This window comes from Ochlerotatus camptorhynchus, unplaced genomic scaffold (genome assembly GCF_037179485.1).
Source record: "Ochlerotatus camptorhynchus isolate MF236.1 unplaced genomic scaffold, CSIRO-AGI_Acam_v1.1 ptg000643l, whole genome shotgun sequence".
Taxonomy (NCBI): domain Eukaryota; kingdom Metazoa; phylum Arthropoda; class Insecta; order Diptera; family Culicidae; genus Ochlerotatus; species Ochlerotatus camptorhynchus.
This window is the reverse complement of record NW_027041122.1, coordinates 160,302-186,254: the sequence shown is the minus strand read 5'-3', so window position 1 is coordinate 186,254 and position 25,953 is coordinate 160,302. Positions and strand designations below refer to the sequence as shown.

Genomic DNA, 25,953 nt, shown 5'->3' with positions numbered 1-25,953 from the left:
TGTTGTTGAAAATGTATAATTTCTAAACAGTGGCACACTAAACACGATGTAGCAATAAAATAGATGCAAACAACATTGCCATCATTGCAGTTTACTAAAATATCACATTTCTGTTCTCGATGGCTTACTTATATATTCACAAATGAAATATTCCCGCAGCTGTTTTATCGAATGGAATGACACAAAACTTTATGAGTCAAAACATTAAACCACACATTCTCCTCAGTGCTGTCAACATCTGTAAGTGTTTCTAAATGGGCGTATGTCATTGCAGTCGTTACACTCAAAACTAATATCTATGCAAACTTTGGTTGATGCTGAGGTCCAATTAGAAGATTAAGGCTGTGTTCCAATTGGATAATTTTTACTTGGATTTGACTTATCATTCATTTTTAGATAACCCTGCTATCCCAGCGTATCAACATACTGTTCACAGACAAGCACTTAAATTTTGTCAATCGATCAAAAACAGAGAAGTTGTCGACCATATTAAAGACAATTCGAAGCGTTTTATTTCAGTGTGTTTTTAATCGTAGTGGTAGTATCCCTTAGAACCTTGCTAATCCCGATCGAGCACTTGGTTCCAGAGATATGACCAAAGAAGTGAAAATTATTCCAACTATATTTATGTATAGGGCTTTGCACGAGAAAGCAATGTGTCACCATTGATATGAGTACTCAGTACTGACATATTTGATACATGTATAGGGAAGTTGGGAAGCGGAGCAAATTTCCAACACGACAAGATGCTCAAAGAGACGGAGAATGTAGCCGCGAATCTTCTTCAGTATTTTGTGTGCAACTCTTTTTTACGGGCAGTGCTACAAAATTTCGATCATGCATGACATTGAAAAGACAGTTTTCGTCACTCACAAAATCTATACATGATTTTTATCGGATACCATGGCAATTGTCGGTGACAAACATGTGAAGTTTTTGTTATTAGCTTAATTTGTAACGATATTTATTATTTTAATTATTCAGAATTCACTATTCAAAATTCACGATATTTCACGATATTTAGCGATATTTTTAGTCTATTTAATATATATGTTTTTAGCAATACTATTCTCGCATAAACCAATATTTGGCTTGTGGATACATTGTATTTCAGGGCATCTATTGACCAAATTCGAGTGCTCTAAGACATTTCCGAAGCCGAAGCCGACATTTCTCTTATGCAATTTATATATTACATATTCTTTTATACATGGGATCCCCAACAAACAATTTAAGCTGCAGAATAGCTTATGTGGGCAAAAACTAGCTTATACAGCTAATTTTTGTCTGGGTAAGCTAGCCTGCAGCTAAAATTATTTGTTGGATCGAAGTAGGCTCTGCTAGTGGACTAATCGGTTTGCTAGCGCTGTTAATCTTGTTACCGTTGAGTTATTGTGTCCATGATTTTAATATGTGCATGTTGTATAGAAACTGTAGTATTTTTCAAGTCTGTGTAGGGTTAGTAGCATTTGTAGAATAGCTAGATAAATTATTGTAAAGTAAAAATGTTAATGCTTTTTGTTAGTTGGATTAGTCAGAAATTGATGTACATTTATAAAGTAAATTGGGTCATTTGGGTGAAACAAGACCGAAAGGGTGTAAAAACTCAACTGTGGTAGGAAAAAACCATGGAATAAGGAGTTGGATATGGATGGGTAGTGATAAACCACAAGGAAGGAAAATGGAGGAAATAAAGAGCGAATTGAAAATGGATTGGAAAACGTGGGCAGACTGACAACTAGGATAGTCGACCATTGCTCATAAGTAATCCGGCGTACGTGTGTACGTGTTCAGGTAACTATTTTGTAGAAACTGCGACATTGGCTGTGGCCACAATTTGTCCTTCAGGACCTTTTTTGATTCTCGTTTATAAATTATACTCACGATCGACACGTTCTGGGAAAATTAGTCAACGCTGCCTTGGTCTAACCGTCAAGGACCTTCTAATCTAAGGCTTAGAACCTGCTGAATGATAGTTTCCTCGGACAAAGTCCAAATCATTAAGGAGGAATTACCCTCCTCGGTCTGGCCAATACGGTCTCGTCCGTGATCCACCGATCTCGTCAATGAAGGAGGACGCCGTTGACCCAGTATAGCTGTATTACCTGGTTGTGAACCACCATTGCAACACGCCAACCCAAGCCCAAGATCCGCCTTTTCAACACCGATCAAGTTGTCAGTCGCCATCACGACGAAACAATCGAAGCCACGGAAGCCGGTCAACCAACAACGCCGATCACCAAGCAACCACCATCCGCGAGCGCTCGCCATCATGCAACAACAACACCACCGGTACGTACCAAAGCAGCAGAAACCACACAATACACCCCGCAATAACCCAATAAACTTTGAATACACCCAATAGTTCAGCTTCTTAACAAATATTTTGACATTTGCAACCCACACGTTTGAACTTCCCATTTAGTTATTTCATATTGAATAAATTAAAATTCCACGTTCCACGTGCCCCTCCAAATTACCCAGTAGCATGCCGGCCATGTGACTCAGTTCAGGGGTCTCGTGCTACTGAGCTAGTTATCCGGGAGTCTTGGTCGACCGGAGTAAGTCTCTTCTAGGCTCAATCTTTTACATATAATTCAAACGAATCTTTTTCTTATAGCCGGTGTGAAAAGTGTGATCTGTGAAAAATATTACGATGATTCCTTGATTCTTCGGATCGTTTTGGAAGCTGCGAAGTGATTTTTCTTAATGGTTCAGATGAGAAGAGCACAGGGGGTTCGACTATAGACTACATTCGGGAGTCGGGAGCTGTATGATGAAGACGAAGCGTCTGGCGGAGGAAAACAGACATAAGCGAAAGGGCTACCGAAGATAATCATGATGGAGTGAATCTAGCGGATCAACGGGCAAGGGAACTCGGTTCTTTTTTAAGGAGTTGTGATATGTTCAATATTTTATATACCATTTGTTTATTATTATAAATTAAATTGATTTTTACATAACACGTATGTCCACTAGGGTGGGTCAAGTTTATATGGTGGATTAGAATACCCTGCTCCCCACTGTTTTTTTTTAAAATCTGTATTGATAATTGATATTGATATTGAGATATTGAGATCTGTAATTTTGTCACTACATACAATTGCAAGTAGAGGTAGAGCAGTAGAGATTTTTAATTTTCTTGATCAAGGCTATCACTGTTGACCAACTATCACTGACAGACCACAGTTACTGATAGGTGTCTTACTACAAGTGGTAGTTCTATGTCCAGTCACATCCATAGACAGCTCCCAATGGTAATCCAGCATTGCTTATTTCAAAATCGTTGCTAATCATAAAATCTAATATCTAATGACCATGCGTTTTCCGCAACCCATGATTCATCTGGTAACTGACAGCAATGCTGATCCCTCAATTAGCCATCATTAGCCCGTCATACAAATTCTGAATTACAGTCAACTCTGCATTTATCCATGTTCTATCTCTTGGTATTTCTCCCTATCTCTATGATTTTCTCAGTCCATTCAGATTCCCATACAACCCCAGCTGGACCCTACCTATCGACCCCACCTCCTCAACTGGAGAGTTAACTGTATTCGGAAACAAATTACTCGCAATATTTCGATGGAAAAATCTAGTTCACTAGTTTTTTTCTGCGTTTGAAAATCTAGTTCACTAGCTTTTTTCTGCGTTTGAAATAAGTTTTGCTCTGGAAACACGACAGAGATGTAAACTATTTGAACTCGAAATGCCTCTAGAATCGTACTGATTAAATACTGTCTTGAATGTCTACATATCCCTATCTCGATATCAAGATGCTCCGAGATTGAAAAGTTCGTTTGATTGAGACCCCTGAGTCATAACAGACGTGAAATTCAGCTCAATCAAAGGAAATTTTCAGTCTCTCTTAGCTTAGCAAGCAACACCATGCTGGAGGCGGCTAGGTTCGATCCCCGGTTTGATCAAGGAATTTTTCGGGTTGAACAATTTCTCGACTTCCCTGGGCATTGGTATGATTTTATTTATAACTATACTAATTCCAAAATGATGAAGGCTTAGAAAGCTCTCAGTTAACAATTGTGGAAGTGCTCAAAAACACTAAGTACAGGGCCAGCGTAATGATTCACTGGAAACGTAATAGAGCCAAATAAGAAGAAAAAGAAGAAGACGACAATTTATGTCAAAATTGACACTCGTATATGTCAACTAAATAGCATCAGATTGCGAGATTGCTAGTGTAGATGGATGCTTTGTTGGTTATTTATGAGCTCTTGAACGCTGCAATATTTGAGGTGGACCACAAGTTGAGCAACCAGGATAACGCCTAAGCTTTCAACATTTATATCGCTGTGAAGCAACTGTAAACTGTAGAGGGACAATTTATATCTATAACTGTATCACCAGTTCGTTTTTGTTTGATAATCTGGTTAAGATGCCATACTTAATTATCTTAAAGATAAATCATCCAGGAGTAGGGGTAAGAGATCGGGCCATCATCATCGTCATCATCATTATAAAATATCACTGCCAAATTGTAAAAAAAATCACATTTTAAGATCCAGGGGCGTTCATTCATTTCGGTACAGTCCATAAAAATATATATAACTTTCTCCAAGTATGTCACACAAAAAACGTAATCAACATTACACAAGTGCAAATATACATAAATCATGTTTGAACAACAAAAATAACGACTGAGAACATTGGTGCATGCGCGCGCAACATTCTACACATACGCAAAGAAGCGTTACCGCATGATCTCTGGTCAGGCCGATCACAAACGCCAGTCAGTTTTGCGATCTCGTCGGGTAAAGTCAAATTCAAGATAGATAGTAAGTACTAGAACGCCGAATTCTAAAAATAAAAAGTGTGTGCTATTTGAAGAATATAGTGTATTTGGTCATCATTGAGCTGGAAAAGCCAGCATTGATTTCGGGAAAAGTGTTGCGAATGCTGTTGATGAGCATTGGGAACACACTTTGAAAATAATCTCTTTGTGCACATGTGAAAAAGTAATCTGAAGAAAAAAGCCGTATCGAAAATGGTGAAATCGTGATGTGTGAAGTTCGAGGTTATGTAATGTAATGAAATATAAATGGTGAAAAATTCGAAATTTAATTGATCATGATTTAGTTAGAAAAAATGTAATGAAAAGCCATGGTTTTAAGTAATTGAGATTTGATTGTGTATTTGAACTATGGCAGTTGATAAAAAGTCAAGTTAATAAAGAAAGGCGCCACATCAATGAGTGCAGTTGTGATAATAAATAGCATGGCACCACGTTCAACCACAATGTGAAGCAAAACGAATAATTTTCAAAAAATATCACAAGGTGACAAAGTCGTCAGACGTTAAACTTAGCTTTATTCTGCTATTCAACCCAAAAATAGAAAGAATAACACGAGAAAATATTAGGGTATTTTTGTCACTCGAAGCAAAAAGGTGGTTCATTTGCATTATGTTCGGTTCGGAGCATATTCGAAGAAAAGTGCTTTAGTTATCTTGGGAAGGTGTTAGCAAGTGCCATCGCATTTTGAAGCAAAAAAATAAGTTAATTATTGTAGAAAACATTGCCTTGGGGAAGAAATATTTTGATCCTAAATTGTAACATGTGGATAAGGTGAATGATGTCATGGCAATAAAAAGATTAATTGGCGCACAGTTGAAATTTAAATTAAAGGATAACAGTCCTGTGGTGATTTATTATAGTGAATTGAAGTATTTTATTCAGTGCGTGATGTGTCTTGCAGCTTACAAAATGAAGAGTTGATAGCAAAGAAACCAGAGTGAATGACGTAGTTGCGAACTGCGAAACGTTCTATTTTTAACAACTTTCAACACAAATATACTTTTCCAGATTTGTGTCAGAACGTATAAATAACTCTTCGAATAAATGACGTCACTCGTCAATTTATATATATAAACAGCGCGTGAAACACAAATCACAGATACTTCTTTTTTGAAATTTGTTGCAGCTAAGAAATGAGTGAAATGTTCACGGTGGACGAATAGCAACCAATAGAAATTTAACTATCAAGTATGTCTGGTCCACCAAATATTAACAACGGCGCTTCAGGAGGTAGTGGTCGTGGATGGCTTCGTACACCACCGCCAACTTATTTTCGATCACCATCACCTTGGGTACCTCCTGGATCAACACCTGCCACGAGACAACAGCTTCCGTCGACAACCGGTGGCTTTGAACCACAGGCTTTTGCACGGTACAATGCATCGCCTACATACCTACCTCAACCTGTCTATAGATATGAATCTGTAGAGACTAGTGAAACTCAAAACCAAAGAGCGACAAGTATCAGATGCACCAATGGTGCTTTGCAAAATGAGACACAGAATCAGAATCTGCACAGCGTTCGAACAACTCCAATACCGGAACGTCACATCAATGAGACGAGTTCTATTACTCAACAAACACAGTTGAGGAATACCTCTTATACACACCAATATTCCGGCTCGATACCATCTGCAGTCAAAAATGTAATGCTACCACCGCAACGGATGTATTCTGCGACACCAACTCATCAACTGGAATCCAACTTCCAACGACCGCAATCAAGAGGACAGCCTGTTCGCTACCCTACACCGTCTTTTTCATACCAATCTATCTCCGACAATTCATACAGTAATCAACCGCAATACGTAATCTATGATTGTACTGGAGAAGCTGGCCCATCAACCGCTGAAATCATAGCGAATCAGTCTCAAGATTACGTAGATGAAAAATTGGCAGAATATCAAGCTACAATACATTTATTGCAAGGTAGGTAAATTTAATCAACTGTATATAAATTAACGTATGGTCACAGACAAACAGACGTAACTCTTTGAAAAACTTGTTCTTGAAAACATAGTATCTCAAAACATATATTTAACCTCAGTAGCGACATCTCTCTGGCTTCTCGCGGAAAACAAGCTTGCTCGCTAACTCGTAAACAATATTGCATAAAAGTTCTATAGAATATATAGAAACGTCAAAGTGATTCGATGCCAGCGCTGCGGCGAGTAGTTCGCGGAACTGATAATATTCAAATCAACCGTTAAATGCATGAACGAAGATACACAATGAAGAGTTACGTCTGTTTGTCTGTGGTATGGTATAAGTAACACTATTGAACCATTATGTGAATAAGGGTTACGTTGAAACTCCTTTAAAACATACATACTTACCTTTTACCTATCATAAAATTGAGTAATGCAAAAATACGAAACAATAAATTTTCACAGTACATTTCTAGAGCAACATGTAAAAAAGGCGTTCAAGGATTAAGACACATTCATGCAAACTATCTGCAGCATCTGGTAGAGGAAGTTTTTGGATGGTGAAGTTAGATATGCATGGGTGTGTTGTGATTCGTGTGAAATCGACGTTTATACAAAGTAATTGTTTCCATTATCATACCTTTTTCACAGTTTCTAGTTTTTTGGCCGGGGCAAACACCCATAATTAATATGTTTAAATCTTAGATCTTAATTTTTTGCGTATAGCAAAAAAAAAAAACAAAAAATGCAACTGTCTGAATTACCTTGCCGCTTAAAAAGAAATCTTCAACTGACGTATTTGTAATTTGCTCAATAATTTTCTTAGAATGAGCCAGACATTTCTTCAGATATTTTAAAATAGTTAGAAAACTAAAAAAAAATTAAAAAAAAATGAAAAAATCGTGTTTTTTTAGCAAAATTTATGCAAACTGTGTTCTTTAAACATTATTTGATGATAAAAAATATAATATGTAAATCTGCCCGTAAGTGAAGACGTGGTTTATATGCCAGAAACAAAATTCTGAGTAAAACATGATTTAAATTATTTAAGCGAACCACCAATTGAATGCCCTAATTAAAATTGTATGGTTAATTTGCTTAACGACGTGTTCTGGGTACCATCCAAACCATTTGTGGAATAGTTCAATGATTTGGGTTATCGTTCGTTTATGGTTATTTTTTATTAGGGTGTCGAAAACATCGTGTATAAAGCTATAATAATTGATGGAAGCGCTATTGGAAGCCATGTCGTTGATGTTTTTTTTTCATTAATTTATTTGATAAGGCTCAACCGAATTAACTTTAAAGAGGATTCTTGTTCACTATACAATACATCTTAAAACTATAGTCAAAAGGTACAACACAATAAACATTGTATCTTCCGCTAAGAGATGAACTAGCCTCAGGCTAAAAATCTCTATAATAAAGAAAAAAAAAAAAAAAAAAAAAAAAAATGTATCTTCCGCTATCCAATAAGTCTCCTCCACCAGAACGGGAGCCGCTTCCAGTGGTTTCATTGTATGGCAGATTCACCAATGTGGGTCAGCGCGCTTCCATTGCAGCAATGGACGCAAAACATGGTCATCACTCACACACTCATCACGAAACGGTTGCTTTCCAAAGTCGACGACGCATCGACCGAAAGAACTGCTGATGAAGAACAATGAGGAGGATGGTTGCTGCCGAGTAAACAGACGATCGCGTGACACACATTGAGAGTGGTTTGCTTCTGTCGACAGCCGAGATAACACTGGCCATGTCGTTGTGATTAATATTTTCCAGGAATTTGCTCCCAAAAATTGGATATTAGACAATATTTCATTTATATGGTATATTTTTCCGATTTTTCTATCCGCAACCCTCAAAATTCCGTTTTTCTGCAATCTTTTACCGTAAGGTCATGGATACAAATCATACCTACCACGTGATGCTGTTTTTGGCGATTTGACATGGGTGGCATAATAGCCATTTCTTTGTTTATGAGCAGAAATATTGTTCGTGTGACGGTTATTTTCGGTTAACTGACTAATCGTTGGATCAGGTTTTTTGACATAAGAACGGTGAATATGTAAACCCCCCTTGACTCCGTTGTTAGCACATGTAAAAATGTTGATACCCCTCTAATTTGGCCTAATGTTTTTCGACTTAATTCCCCATCCCTAACCAAACCAAGCCAATTAGCAAACGAAACACTCGTTATTGTATAAAAATAAGTGGATTAAATGGGAATTACTCAATCTTCTTCAAAATTCCTCCGTGTAGACAACCGTCCACACACATTTTTTGAATTTTGAATAGACACTTGACACTCGGCACTGAGTCCCTTCCCCCTTGAGTGTCTACGTGGTTTATGATCATCCCCAAAGGTATCTCATAAACAAAAAAAAAATACATTACTTTGCAAGAAAAAAACTGACAGATGTCGCCCCGCCCCGCCGGTATGGAGATTTTCGAAAAATCGGTAATTTTTCTTCAAAAATTGCTTCTTGCAGTACATTTTGTACATTTTAATAATAGCCAGAAATAACGTGTCGAAAAAATTGCACCAGTATTGATATTTTAAATTAAAAGTGAATTTCGCATTACATTTTTAAGTCGATTTTCCATACGACCGAATGCGGTTCGCCCTCTGGTGGTGAATACTATCAGAAGCAGCATGAAACACCTAATCAATCTTGTTTAATTTATAGAAATACTTAAGTAACTGTGGTAACACAGTAACAAACAGCAATAAATACACTTAGATTTGGATTTTGGCATCATGTACAGTGTATCTCAAAATTGATCGTACAGCAGTACTTAAATTTTAGAAAAAACGGCTTTAAAAGCACAAGTTAAAAAAATACATCTCTGAATTCTTGGCAGCTGACTCAGTATACGTCGGACATCGATTGTTATCCATTGACGGCAATCGAATGTGCAGGAAGGCAGCTTCCACGCCTGCATAGGATATCGCACCCATTCAAACACACATGGGCCGGGATCAACGAAGTTAATTTCCTTCCGAAGGAAGACGTGACCAGTAATTTTTATGCCTCAGAATTTGGGATTTTTGAGGGGATTAATCATGAAACTTATATCTCCAACGATGGAACAGGTCTTGTCCATCAACTTTGCTCAAGACATCATTATTTTAAATGCATGTTTTCATGGTACTATCAATTAAGAGCGTTGAAATAGAGTTTTATACCCAGGCTTGCTTCCACTCATTTGCATTTGTTTTCTGGAATAATGAAATCATTAGATGATATAATGATATGTTGTACTTGCAAGTAACAAGAAGCAGGTGAAAAGTGTGTGTTTGACTCATAAAACCTGTCAATTTCGCTTTCAGAGCGTCACAATCAGCGATCTTATGATTCGTGAACGTTCATTCAGAGTGAGCGCTCACGAATCGTAAAATCGCTGTTTGTGACGCACTGAAAGCAATATTGACAGATTTTATGTGTCAAATACATACTTTACGACCCCTTCTTTTAACCTTTTTTTTTTTTCTTTATTTGAGAGATTTTTAGCCATAGGCTAGTTCATCTCTTCCTTCTTTTAACTTTCAAGTACTAATAACCATTATAACATCTAATGATTTCATAATTCCGAAAAACAATTTTTTATAGCAAGTGAGTGGAAGCAACCCTGATTACACCTATGTGCATTGGTTACATCCGGCCATGATCCGGGTACCCCTGGGGATGTGACCAGTTCATGACTATGACCAAAACTCATCATGCGACACATAAAATTACCTCAGAATTTAGAAATAAGACCAACGGCAGCCATACCGAGTGCTTAGGATCACATTGGTCATATCTGATCATGTTCCGGGACCCCCGAGGAAGTGGCAATGGATTCATTCGGTGCACTTCTTTTGTTTTTGAGAAGAATGTATGTATATTTTCATATAATGCGTAGCATTTGAACTAAATTATCTATCGTATGATAGATTCGTTCACGTCGAAATCATTGATATAGGATTTGATGTTTCTGGTCGGATATGGGTGCTTGGTAGAGTGATGCAAAATTTGAAATTTTCACTCCACAATAATTAAACGATTCCAAATCGGATCCTGACTAACCTCTCAAAATTTGAACCCATTTGGTGAGAAACTGAGATGGCACAAACGATTTGAAGTTTGTATGGGAATCACTATGGTAAAAACAAAGATTTTTGTTCATGTCTATCTAATAATTCACCATATCGGTCTGCTTCAAAAACTTTCAACTGTACTTGTTGGAAATTTTTGATTAAATGCAAGGATCGAAAGTTATTAATGGTTCAATGCGCTGATGTCTTATGATCATGCTCAATCAACTGCTCAGCAGGCAACATTGGTGTTTCTTGAATAGGACACAAAAATCATGGCTACTATGTCACGCTGCAAAATACAGTGTTGCCTACAGAGCAGCTGGTTGATCATGTCATAAGTTTACCAATCTCTTAAATAATTAATAACTTTTTCCTGTCTCGTTTTACTTAGAAACAATCTTTAGCAAAGTTGTAGCTGAGAAAATTTTCTATAAGAATGGCTATCGAACTGTTCCGCAGCTCAATATGGAAAAAGACTAGAAGGCAATGAACAAAAAGTTGAGATTTCCCATAGTAATTTACATGTAAACTTCAAATGGCTTGTGCGAAGTCTGTTTCTAACCAAATGAGTTGTAACTTTGGGAGGCTAATCAGGACCCGATTTGAAACCATTTAAGCACTGTGGAGCGAAAAAGTCAAATTTTGCATCAGTCTACTGCTTGGTCGATAGGTCGGAAATGGCTGCTTACGCCAAAGTAGTTCCCTACCCTAGCTACTATCTGCTATCCCAACTAACAATTTTAGCTGCAGATCAGCTTATACAACCAAAAATTGGCTTATACAGCTAATTTTTGCCTGTATAAGCTAGTCTGCAGCTAAAATTGTTTATTGGGATGTCTAGGCAAATGACACTTCTTTTGCAAGAATTTATCCGGCTTTCAACTTAGTGTCTCTTAAATAAAGTTTAAAAAAAAATTCAACTTAGTGTTCTTGAAGTACATCCACAGTTACTAATTGAGCCTGTTACATGCCTGAATTTGTATATTGGTTGGCAACAAATCCAGATTTGGGGATGATTTCCAACATGCCCGCAGACCATTACTTCATCTTCTCGGATAGTCTCAGTTCGATCGAGGCTATTCGGTCGATGAAACAAGGTAGGCACTCATCTTATTTACTTTCAAAGGTAAGGGTGCAGATGAGTGTGCTGGTCGAAAGATCATATATGATTACCTTTGTATGGGTCCCCTCACATTGCTCAATCCCAGGCAATGAGAAGGCGGACTCTCTCGCAAAGGGGGGCGTGCAGGAAGGCGAATTTTATGACAGACAAATTTCACACGATGAATTTTACCATTTAGTGCGTCAGAGTACCCTTTCGAGTTGGCAAACCGATTGGGAGAATGGAAATCTTGGACGGTGGTTACATTCAATTATTCCTAATGTTTCTTCGAGAGCGTGTTTTAAAGCTTGGACTTAAGTCGTGACTTCATTCGCGTGATGAGTAGACTTATGTCCAACCACTACTCGCTAGACGCTCATCTCAATAGAATAAACCTCGTGGACAGCAACATCTTTCGGTGTGGAAACGGTTACGATGACATCGATCACGCAGTTTGGCAATGTACGGATAATGACGCCGCCAGAGAGCGACTTTTGAATACCCTCGAGGCCCAAGGAAGACAACCCTATGTTCCTATCAGAGACATGTTGGGAACTCGCGATATCTGCTATATGCAGTCGGTTTATGAGTTTCTTCAAATGTCTAGTATAAGAATTTAATTCCTTTGTCTTTTGTCTCTCTTTAATAGTTTTTGTTTGTCTTGTCCCCCCGTCTTGATGAGTCTCATCGTCGCCCACTGGTCACCATAGCCGGTCGAACTCCAGACGAAACTAGAACCGAACTACCATTCATACTGGCGACATCGCTCTGATGAGACAACGAAACCTTACCCCCAAGCTCCTCCCCTGATCCTATCCTTCGACAATGTACCTCTCTATCCTCGAGTAAGCCGCGAGTATTCGGCCTAACTCCTACTAGACATAGAATTAAGTGAACTTTTCTAACAAACAAAGAACAATGTACTATCGGCTCTGTAAAGCTAACGCGATTGAGCCTTCCAAATAAACGAACTAGTTAAAAAAAAAACAAATCCAAATCACAACCAAATTCGTTCAAATTTGGCATTCGAGAGTAATGGAGAGCAGGAACTTTCCATATGAACTTGACCCAACCATGTGGAGTGTCGTAACGATTTCCAATTTGTTCGGAAGTTTCTGGTCGATGACGATACGCTGGTCGGTCAACAACTTTTCGCTTTTTTACATTCTTTACTATACTGGGTGTTACATTAAGAAATAGAAAATAAGACACGTTATGAAAATGGGGGTGTTTTCAAACGCTTATTTCTCCAAATATGTCATGCATAATGTCGTTCGACGGGGAATTTATCCAGCAATGTGTTGGCATATCGTACAAATAGTGAAAAAAAAAATAAACAACTAAGACATTTAACGAAAATCGGAAGCATCACATTTTCCCATCCATTTGCTTAGACCACAAGGTATCTGTCCTAACAGAGACATCAAATAGTTGGTACCAAGTTGGTTTCTGTGATTGGGAATGTGGAAAAGTTTTGATCTGACTCTTCGCCGCGTTGATACATATCTTCTACTCAGACAGGACATCCAAGCCTCTGTAAAAAAATACTTTGAAACATCCTGTGGGCTGAAAGTTTCCTTAATAAAGAAACAACGACAACATCAAAGCCTCTCTGGAGTTTGGTAGTAAGAGCTCTGATGACTCTTTCCATATAGACGATGGATGTGTCATCTGCAAACAGAGACAAAGTTCCACCATCAGGGAGAGCAGGAATGTCGGAGGTGAACAGGTTGAACAGGATGGGATCAAGGATACTTATTTGTGGAACGCCAATGTTGAAGGCATCAGAGACATAATTTTGGATGATCTTCAAAAAGAAAATTGAAAGACCAAATCGTTGTACACGAGATCATCACGCCATACATTATCGAACTCTCCATAGCAGATGTTTTAGAGACAGCCTTGTTCCGTCTGAGAATATTTGTTACTGGAGTCAGTTGATGAACAGTTGACTGACCTTTTTTAAAACCAAACTACTCGTCAAGTAATATATTAACAAACCTTGAAATTACAGGCCTTCTTTCTGCCCTTACTGTTCATATCGATTCTATTTTGTATGTAGCTTGTTGAAACAATTGTCTGAAAAGTAATAAAAGTAACAAACTTGTCTAAATTTATTGATGACGGTTTTAGTAGAATAATTGTATATCTTCCTTTTAATTCTACTTATATTGTGTTATTTTAACTTTCACTATTTAATTTTCACTGATTCCCTTTCGCTATTTACGGTCACTATTCCTTTTAAAAATATTCTATACATTACTACTTGCAAACTTCTTCAGTGTCTAACGGGTGTTCAATAAAAAATTAGAATTTTTTCAGTGAAATAGCTAGTAAAAAAATGTTTTTTTTTTTCAACGAATTCAGTATTTTTTATTAAAAACATAATGTTTATTCTTCAAAAAAACGTCAATGAATATTGGAAAAGGGGCCCTGGTCAGCCGTACGACGCAACTTAGTCGCGATGCTCTCACAAGAGCGCTGGACGGCACTGAAATCATTCTCATTTTTTATTGAACACCCGTTAGTCATAGTCTATGATTAGACACTGAAGAAGTTTGCAAGTAGTAAACGAAATACGTATCTGTTATAGTTTTTTTTTAAGTGATAGTGAAAGTAAATAGCGAAAGTGAATGAGTGAAAGTGAAAGTGATACAATAGTAGTAGAATTAAAAGGAAGATCAACGTAATAAGGTATAACAAACTTGTCTTGATTACAAATCTTAGTAACAGCATTACACATCGACAGCATTAGTGCCTAATCATTCTTTTTAACTCTGCAGCAATACATTTGACGTATTCCAGATAAAACAACAAGCAGCCACAGGACCACCATTTAAAAAAAATATAGAGTTAAAATTACATTACTTTGACTATATGTTTAGTATAACTTCTGCGTGAAGTCAATAATTAACATAGTTGAAGATGCTAATTTCAAATAACAGACTAAAGTGGTAATTTTTATACGATAGATGAGGAGATGAAAGTATAGAATTGATAGTTCCGTTTAGAGTACGGCAGTGTGAAAATTGCATATAGCAGTAGAAAGCGAGCTAGACAACTTTTAGGAAGATACAAATCAGTTTTATCATCTCTCTTTACCAAACTCCCCCTTTGGAGAGGGATGGTGAGGGGTGTCCCTCCATAACAAAATCGAACTGGTTTCAGTTACAGATATAAATTCCCTCTAGAGTTTACAGTTGCTTCACAGTGATATAAATGTGGAAAAGCTCAGGCGTCCACCTCTTAGTTCGCCTTTTTGTCCACCTAAAATATTCATAAGTATTACAAGCAATCAATAGTTAATGAACAATCAACAAAGCATCCTATTACACTAGCAACCCCGCAATCAGATGCTATCATAATTTTCAGCAATGTTAGAAATGCTCACGAACCCCCAACATTAGCCAGAAAACTTACTACTAACTCAAGGTATCTTCCAAATAAGCTTCAAAATTGCATTGTTTTTATCAAATGTTAAATTCAGTCCTCTATATCCGTAATACGCGCGCGAGGCTGACGCGAAAAGAGAAAGACGATTAAACGTCGAAAAGGTCTATATATAATTTATGGAATATTTCATGACATGTCTCATACATTTACACTATCTCTAATGTAAATTTGTATGATATATGACGCTTCATTTATGTGCATCGTAAATTTACACAACTTTTTTTTAGCTTTGTAGATGATTCGGAAACTTCATTTAAAATATAAGGGCCTTTCATAAATAATGAGACAATTTAAATGGTAAGAGATGAACTAGCCTATGGCTAAAAATCTCTATAATAAAGCAAAAAAAAAAAAAAACAATTTAAATGGAATCGGGGCTAATTACAAATTACGTCCCCACGGTAACTGAAAAAAAAAAACACGAGTGCTGACCTGGTTTATTCTGCCTCTACAGTTATTTAGCTCTAATTCTTTGCACCTATAACTACGATAGTGTTTCTGTAATAGTAACTGTAATTAGTAACTACCGCAACTATAGGTCTTAATTTGAGTCAATGACAATTAATACAAATAAACCGAAATTCTATAATTTTCCATCATCATTGATCATAATTGATATGTTCATTTATAATTTACCAAAAATATTTTACAAACTGAACAATATTTGCTCAAACACTATGAACTAATTTCCTATTTTGGGTCTTGAACTGAACTAGGAGATTCTAGAAAAAAAACATGATATTTATTTACGGAATTAAGCACCCTAATGTGACATGTATACTTACTTCTCGCTAATTTGTTATACCTGATACATTACCGATCGCCAAATCGAATGAGTAATATCTAAAAATACACTTCACTTAGGTGTGAATGAGTACAAACAAATACTAAAAATAAACAAGTGTCTAGCGATAAATCTAGGTCAAATCATCAAACTAGTTTGGTTCTATTTCTATGAATGAAATGGATTGTAAACAAAACATACTATTACAACGCCTAAACGTCATATTGGAAGCTCTCTCATTTCTCTCTTTCTACCTATAGTTGAAGGTCGTCAAGTTCCTATCTTAAACAGTGTTAGTGAACATTCGGCGATTCCGGTTGATTGTGTTTACGTCTACCTACTTGTGTTTATGTTTGTCACATGTTATGCACCAGCTACATAAAACAGACGCATGCGCAAGGTGTGCTTAATTGAATGCTATAAACGAAACGTGAACGTAATGTTTTCAGTTGTAAAGAACACCAAATTTACTGCAATGATCCTCAATTTGAGACTGCATTTGTAATACAGACTACCACTGCTGTGCGAATGAAAGAGTAATTAAAACGTCAATTATTATGATGACACACTACAATGATAATATTGTGATAATTTCATTGAAATTCTAGGACTTTCATGGTTCACTAAATTTTATTATCTTACATGAACAACTGGTGTTAATAAATTAACAAGTTCAATTTAAAAATGGATTGGTTAATATATGACAGATTTTTTTTTTTATAAACTGGATGCAACACACTTGTTGGTATAAACGAGCATATATACAACCGTATACTTTCAGACAAACTTGCTCACTCACAACCTCGCTGATACTGAATGTTCAGTTCTGTGTTGGCATTCAATAGTGCTTCACGCGTCGTTATTCCGCGAGTAAACTGAAACCTGTTGCTGCTACATATAATGCGTCGTTGTTGAAGATTTGTTTTCTGTAGAGCATGATGTCATAGCTCTCACGTTATTGATTTTATACAGTGTAGTAATGAACTAAGGCAGCCGATAAATACATTTATGAAATGAAAAGGTCGTACTTGTCGTGTAGAGTGATTTACAAAAGTGAAGCTTAACGGATTCAGATGCTACCAATATCGTTTTTTCATCGTTAGCAATTCGAGACATGTGATCGGAATTCATTTCAAAGCACAGAGTGCGACAAGCATTCCATATGAATTAGCATATACCAGTGAAACGAAGACGGGTTTGCATATGAAATGAATTGATAATTCGGCAGCATTATCAGCGCAAGGTCTTTTCGCATAACCCGGCATAACTCGCTAAAATGAGCTCAGAAGCCGGTTCTAGTGACCATGACGCAAAGCGTCGTAAAATATCTCAAAGCGTTATTTTGAGAAAAACAACTAAAGAAACAAAAAATCAGAATGAAGACGATAAAGACGCTACGAATGTAACCTACCATTATGAAGAAAATGTTCAACATTATGAGGAAACATTTGTTCGTGAAAATGTTGGATACCGGCAATCTAAGAATGTCGGCAGTATCGAACAAACCAATAGTTCCTGGTATGATGCTTATCGTGCTCGTGTAGTTAAACATTTAGGAGATGCTAACCGGCATTATGGAACATCTGAATATGATGTTCACATTTTGGAAAAACGAGGTAAGCGAAGGCCCTCATCTATTATGCATCAAAGATTCATCAGTATTGAAAGATTTAATATATTGCAAATTGTCAAAAATGTAGAGTATATTTTATTTTGCTTTGCGCGATGATTAAATATAAAGAAGATTGATGAAGAATTTGTAGATTTCCTACATACCGGTGAAGCGCGATGTGAGAAGATGTATATATGTAGATGCGTGAAATGTAAACCGATTTTTCGTAGATTGATTGGCTTGCGTGAGATTTTTCTAGCATCTTAGAATTGAGATTCAAATGTGTCGCCTCCGATGTCCGTAGTTCGTTTTGTCGAAGGTCATTTCACCGATTTCAATTATGACCTCTTCTATGAATCATTGAGTTGATGATGTTCAAAATATGAAAAAAACATGAAAGTTAAACCCCGCAAGCTCTCAATCAATAAGTGGAAGTACTTGAAAGAACACAAGTTGGGGTAGGCGTAAACTCGTGTAAGAGCGTCAAATCCGGGAAGAAAAAGAATGTATGTAGTAGCTACACATGGATAAAATCACAGTCTCGTAAATTGGCAAAAGATTGCATTTCCAACCAACTCTGAAAGTGGTGTGTTTTGGAACTACCTACTATTTACGCCTAGAATTGACGTGAGGGTTATTTTGAGTGCTGAAAAATCTTGTAGAGAGTTGCTGAGCAGATCTGTTTGTTTTTTGTTAAGCGAATTCGTGATTCTTCGATTATTTGTGTTGGGGGCCGCTGATAGCCTAGCTTGAAAGGCACGGTATTACCAAGCCGGAGGCAGGGGGTGCGATATTCCAGGATGGACATTTTCTCGACTTCCCTGGGCATAGAGTATCATTGTGCTTGCCACAGAATATTCAAATTCATGCATTGGTTAGAACACTTAGTTGAGAACCATCAAAACGGTCGCTACAGAAGCGTAAAAAACCTTTAAGAAGAATAAGTCGTTACTAGGAAATACATATATGTAAACAGCAATTTCTGAATACATGTGCGAATCTGCTTAAAAAATATCACGTTTGAGATTATCATTTTCATGATACCAAAAAATAATTCCAACCCAAAACTCATGAAAACCAGTCATGCTCATTAGGGTGAGTCAACGAAGATGTAATCTTCGTGTTCTCATTGATTTTTTGATCTGTATTGAGGTTTAAAACAAATGTGCCAATTTCAAACGAATTTATTTATGATCTGGCTTTTCGACAAAGCTTTAAAGTTTGTATGGGAAAATGCATGGAAACCGGAACAAAGCTATTTGCTTGTCAAACATCACAGTATGTTTACCAAACGTAAGACATAGATTGAAAAAAAAATCTTTTCAGAACAATGCTTATTAATGAAATAAACTCTGATTAATCCACCTAAAATTTACCAATAAGGGTTGATCAATTTATTATGTTACGGTCTATAGGGGGAAGGAGTGGCTATAAATTTCTGTGATAAGCAATGCATCAAAAAAAGGAAAAACGTGTCGAAATGGGGGTTTAAAATTTTCCTCAATTTCCCGTGACATAATTAATCCGTGGCCATCAGAAACAGCCTTTAGGATGAAACTGTCTTTAATAAAGAAACAAGCCAAACATTCGTAGTCCGCAGCACCAATTTAAGATTGCATATAACACACACAAAAAAAAGATTAATCTTTTTTGCATGTTTGAATTCACGACTTGATTGTTGTTGTTGATGAGAGCTTCTATTATGCAATCTGGCCAGTTCAAAAGTTTGGGCAATTAAAATCCTATCGCCTGTTTTTAAGCCTCAATTACATTTATTTATTTATTTACCAACTCTCCAAGAATTAATTAATTTATCTTTATTAGGGAGGCTTTCAGCCTGGGGCTGGTTCGCTTCCATTCACGATCGCCAAGAGACAGGACGATTGCTTCGAACTTCTACCCAAAAGAAAATGCTCCGAGATTACCATATTTGGGGCGATCAATTTATTATGCCCCTTCCGCCCTTTCGTGACGTTTTTCCTATACCTAATGCATTGCTTGTCCCAAAATCATAACCCCCCTCCCCCTTAGAGCGTGACATAATATGTGCGTTCACTTGCGCAGTTTTTAGAAAATTCTTTTAGAAAATCATGTATTTTTTTTAATGTCATGTGACATATATATGTTTCTGTACTTCAAGAATAATAGCATTGACCTGGAAAAGATTGGATTGATCAGTACTATCGAGCAAAAATGATAAAAGTATTATTTTGAACGATTGTGTTGTACACTTTCCGGGGGTATCTAGAGTTCACGTTTTTGTTCATATCTCCGAATTTCGGGATTAAATTAAATAGTGTTCAATGGGAGTCAGAAACACACAAAATGGAATTTGTTTTACTCAAATCGGTTCAGACATCGCCGAGAAATCGAGTGAGTTACGCACACACTAAATTTCACACACTTATGTCATGAGTCATGAGCAGAACTACCCTACGGCTAAAAATCTCAAAAATGAAATAAAACAAAAAACCTTCCATTGGTATATGACACTTGATCCTCCGGGTCTCGGATCCAAAATGCATTTTTCAAGTGATATTATAGTATTAGTATGCAGATATAACCGATCCAAGACATGTTTTGATGTAACACGGCAACTGTCCCCTGCTACAGGTTCCCCCGGGACATCCCTGTGATCTCAAAACGGCCAAAATGAATCCGGAATCTTCTTGAATCAAAACATCAGAACTTGTTGAATGAAATGAAAATTTAAATATATCATCATAGGAGATCATTTTTAGTTTTTAGAATCGCACTCGCCACACTCAGACTCGTTGTCGTGACCAGAACCTGACAAACGACGCAATATGAGCATTAAAAACGGAAATAGTGGCAAAAACTTTATGCTAAATGACGCTGCTAATTATTCCTATTTATGCCCCTTGGGTCACTTGCCATATTTGAAACTCGTTAATCATCACCAACCAACCCCCATTTCCTTTTCATTCTTTACAATGTAAGTAAGAGAGCGAAACAGAAAGGTGGGTTAAAAGTTCAAAATCTCCCTTATTATCCATGATTTACCGGTCCTGCGTATGGTAGTAATTCTGTGTGCAATGCTATGTAGCAATGTAGGTTTCGATTTATTTTGTTTCCATGACATTGTTTGCACAGGAATTACCATCGTTGACTCCCACGATCAATGTTAGTTCGAAATAAGACATACCGTTGAATAGTTCTGGAGTACGTTTCTGTCCGTCTTATGGATTGGAGTTACATAACAAACATCAAAAGGTTTCAATTTGTACATGTACGACTCTAGAAATCAATATCTGTCATATTTTCTTCAACTAAAATTTTACTTTTCTTCCATTTTACAGATGAACAAGAACGCGTACAAAAGAAAACTTTCGTTAACTGGATAAACTCTTTTCTTTCCAAGGTATGTTGGTTCACATTTAATCGATAAATTATAAAGCAAATAAAAAATTTCATTATCTAATAACTCATATTGATAAAAAAAAATACAATTTTATCAAATTAACTCACTGGTAAACCTAGTACTCAAATTATTTTTCAATTTTGGTACTGATTTTACATTAATGTATTTTTTTCATGGGCTCCCATGAACGATCGATTTTTCATCACCATGACTAAGGGATTGTTTGCGTAAATGGTGATGTGGAAAATTATTGGACGTCCATAAGACAGTACAGGTATCGGTAGATTTTTTATGAAGCAGATTGTGCTTGAGTGCATTGAATGCTATTGAGTCTAGATCTAGCCACTAGCCACTAATCCAACAAACAATGAGATGTTGCAAGATCCATTCGTCTGATTAAACACTTAATGATTGCAGTGGCAGTTTATCAGCTGCGCAATCAATTCAAAATTAAATGATTACAAGTTATTGAAATGCCTGATATTGACTGCACAGCAGATAAATTCCCGTTAGTACCTGGGTACAGTTTAAACATAATAATCAGCCCTAATGAGTCGTATACCTGCACTATATAGCCGATAGGTGAATGAACACTATGAGCAGTTAATACCCCTAATGTCAGCCTAAATGTCCCTAATATTGCTCCCATACATAAAATTCGAAGGAAAGCACTTTTTGACATTTTTTTACTAGCAACCTAAAATATCTATCTGTATGGTCAAGATGACGCACTGTTCTAAGAAAAAAAAATAAGAATAGGAAATTTTTATCGATGGGCTTAACCTTCAGATCCATAAGCCAATATTAGATCCATTTCTGCTATTTGATTTTTTTGTATATTCAATAAAATTGTGATTTCCACATGATACTAAGGCCTTTAATCTAGAAAATGCTATGTAGAGGAAATGGCCCTAATGTGGGCCTGTGGATCTAAGATTGGGCTCATCTCTAAAAATCTGCTATTTACCAATTTTATCTAGATGAACGCGTCATTGGGACGGTACTAATGGATATATTTGGTCTCTATTGAAGATTTAGTCGATTGCTGAATTTATGTATGGGCCCAAATTAGGGGAATTTAGGTCGACATTACATCCATTTCCCCTATATAATAATAAAAAAAAAGAAAGATTAAGATGTACAGAGATTTATAAATAGAGAGGGTTACTATTGGGCCTTTTATGTCCAAATATTGATTGGTTGATGTTTTAGTGTTTCGGAGTCGTGAGCCTTGTTAGTTGCTATGTTGCCATCGATTTAGGAGTTATCTGTTGCAGCTGCTAGTGGATACCAGCTCGGTCCATGTTTCGTACCAGGTTGTCATCGTCTTGTGTATTATTACATATTTTGGGTGTGGCCCTGTGGTTTCTTCTTCTTCTTTTTTATTTAACGTCGGTCTCTGTTTCGCAATCGATTGCCAATCACCGATGACCTCAGTTGCCAATTGGTGATTAATCACCGATGGCAATCAAGGGCCACACCTGGAACCTTTCGTGGGCCACACCTGGAAGACGTGACCAAAGATTTTTTTTCGCCTCAGGAAAATCTCAACAACCTCGGCTGGACTCACTGTTCATTCTAGGATTTTCTTGGTGCTGTAGTTTGTTAGTTACATTCTCGGTTCTGGATGTATGCTGGATTGATTGATTTGAATTCTTTATTATTAAGACTCTCAGGCATTTGCTGGTTTGTCTATGTGTACACTGGATCTTAAGATCAATGTAGGGTCTATTTTCGTGTTCCGTTGTACCTGGTACAGTCTTTGGTCTGTCATGAATGCTACCAAAAGTGACTCTCAAGTCGGATGTTTACTTAAAATATCCCCCAGGCTGATCTGGTGGTACAGGTACAGAGGACTTGCTGTTCACACATGTTAATCTGTCAGGTGGCCCGAGCAATTGGTATAGCCCGAGAGTAGAAGTCGCACGTGTTCTCGAAAGCGTCCTTATTAGTCCTATTAACGGGCTTGATGGTTACTTGGGCATGTTTCGTGTTACGTTTTCACCATTTTGTGTTTTTAGGGGCTCTAGGTGTGGTGAACGTCATTGTAGTTTTTGTTTCGTGTCGCGTTGTCGAATTATCTTAAGATTCTTAGTGTGGAATTATTTGTTGCCTTCTCGATTCCTGTTGTATCTGTGTCGGCATAAATGGTGGATATTGCTGGAATGGTTTTCGTGTTCAATGTATCTTTCATGTTCATTCCTTAATATGAAAGCTAGTATAACTTGCTGGTCTCTCCAGTTTTTGAAATCTGCCCGTTTGCCTTTTGGTGCCTATTCGTAAGAAAGTTCGTTTTTCGCATTCTAAGCATGAGCATTTGACCCAATTATTTACTCCACGTAGAGGAATCTCATCCCTACCTAGTACCTATTGCCCGACCGTCGGGTATTCCCGTTCATTACCAGTGATGTCACGTTGTATGCTTTGTGATTTGCATTGCGACATAGTTGATTGCATGGATCTGTTGAGCACGCTGGCTGAATCGGATACGATGGCTTTTCTAGAGGGACCTGATTTACTGATGGCCGACCCAAATTTCACAATCCTAATTTTGCCTCTACCGTTCTAGAAAATTACCGGGTAATCTCGAATTTTGTTACCACTTACAGTTGTGTGTTGTAATTAATTTTGCTGAAATTCAGTAAAACATTTTGATTGAGTGTGTAGTCATTGAATCGATGTACAGTTAGAGTGGCCCGAAATCGATGCTGGAATTTTAAACTCATCGTCCATCACCAGTTCGAGTGTGGTGAAGTAAGCACAAAGTCCGAATCCTGACAAAATTCTGTCAAGCTGTCGATCGCCTAGGATTTTTTTTTAAAATCTTTATTTTAGAGATTTTTAGCCGTCTAGGAGGTTGTCGGCTCACAGAAGATGAACCGTAAAATTGCAACAAGACAGAGGTCTTCTTTGAATATTACGTCCCAACAAATCCGAAAAATTCCTGGAATGAACCGGAAATCGAACTAAGCCGCCTCCTGCATGATCTTGATTTTAGCTACATCTTCACAAATTAATGTTAGGGAACTGAGCCAAAGAGGAGGAGGCAGGGGTATACGAAAAATGTCTGGATCTTAGGATTTTCCTTCACAATTTGCCAGCACATATATACACAGCAAAAAATTCTGAATTATAATTGTGATGTAAATATTCATTCACGTAAACCTGTATTTCATTTCACGCAAACGAGCAGCTTGAGAGCAATGTTGTTTACAAATATGGGCTTTTGTATAAAATATTTGCAACATTTCATGCAACGTAGCAAATATTGTATACAAAAACTCATTGTTGTAAATAACATTGTTTACAAGTTTCTCGGTTGCGTGAAATGAAATTCAAGTTTACGTGAATGAATGTTTACATCGCTATTAAAATTCAGAATTTTTATCTGTGTAGTTACAAATATTTTGTAATATTCAACGACAAACTGGAGCAGTAATTAAATGAACTAAAGTGGAAATTTACACGTTCATTTAAATTCGTATCCTTGTTCGTTGAAAACTAAATTAATTTCAGCTGACATTTACGTTGTCAACACAGATGAATGTAAAATTCAATGCCAATCAATAGATTATTCAATACTTTCAAGTAAAATTAAAGATGAATTACTGTATGTTTCAACTAAGGTTGGAAAATAAATCCAATTGTAATCGCGCACGGGACTTTCCTACGTTGTGTGATTAATAGATTTTTTTTTTTTATAATTACTTTATATGTACAGGCTCAATCGAATAAACTTTACAGAGCCGAGTTATCCTTTGCGTTATACATTATTACTGTCTTAAATTTAAAGTTAAAGGAACTGGACCGAGTACTCGCGGTTGTCTTGAGGTTAGTGGAGATTTACAATTTTTTGGATGGGAAAAGGGAAGAAGGAGGTTTGAAATGTGGTTTACGATACAACTATTTAATTAATCCTAAAGCATGAAATTATTTCTATTCATCTTGAAAACAAACATTGAAAAAAAAAAACCCACACGTACAAAATACAAACTAAACACAAGGTTAATCAAACTTACAATCTAAGGTTAATATCCTTAAAGTAAACATATATGAGTTTCATAAACTCCAGATCGCGTCTAGCCAAAATATCCCGAACTGGAACATTAGGTTGTCTACCTCGAGCCCGAAGGGAATCATAAAAATGTGATCTGACTCCACGATACTCCGCACAAGACCAAAGGATGTGATCAGCGTCCTGGTAACCTTGTCCACATTCACAGAGATTGCTGTCTCCCAACCCCACACGGAACAAGTGAGCGTTTAGACAATAGTGATTGGACATGAGACGAGACATCACGCGTATGAAGTCTCGACTCAAGTCCAACCCTTTGAACCATGCAAACTTCGACACCTTAGGGATAATTGAATGTAGCCATCGTCCCAAGCTCCCTTCACTCCATTGATGTTGCCAGCTAACGAGCGACTGCTGACGATAAATAGAGAAAAATTCACTATAGGCGATCTGTCGATCATAAATGTCGCCTTCCATAGCGCCCACCTTCGCAAGTGAATCCGCCTTCTCATTGCCCAAAATTGAGCAATGCGAAGGGACCCACGCGAAGGTGATGATGAAAGAGCGCACGGATAAAGTACTAAGCAGTTCTCGTATTTTCAAGAGAAAATACGAGAAGTGCTTTACCGGCCTAATGGAACGGATAGCCTCGACAGAACTGAGACTATCCGTAAAAATAAAGTAGTGGGCTGGAAGAAGTGAAGCAATAGTTTCCAAAGTGTAGTGAATTGCTGCCAGTTCAGCCACATACACAGAACAAGGAGCTTCAAGTTTTCGAGAGGC

At 37.1% G+C, this 25,953-nt stretch overlaps 1 protein-coding gene across 4 annotated transcripts in view; it reads left to right on the top strand.

The window, feature by feature from the left end:
- The first annotated feature begins 4,751 nt into the window (after positions 1–4,751).
- The window catches only part of LOC135714414 (muscle-specific protein 300 kDa-like), a 98,398-nt gene continuing 77,196 nt past the window's right edge, over positions 4,752–25,953 (top strand). For 3 of the 4 annotated variants that reach the window (XM_065237763.1, XM_065237762.1, XM_065237765.1), the window contains exons 1-3: positions 4,752–4,793; positions 5,937–6,739; positions 21,094–21,155. In XM_065237763.1, coding sequence (XP_065093835.1) covers positions 6,001–6,739; positions 21,094–21,155 — 801 coding nt within the window. In that variant the 5' untranslated portion in view covers positions 4,752–4,793; positions 5,937–6,000. Of the gene's footprint in view, positions 4,794–5,936; positions 6,740–17,001; positions 17,778–21,093; positions 21,156–25,953 lie in introns of those variants that run through there. The other variant, XM_065237764.1, reaches the window with a different exon arrangement.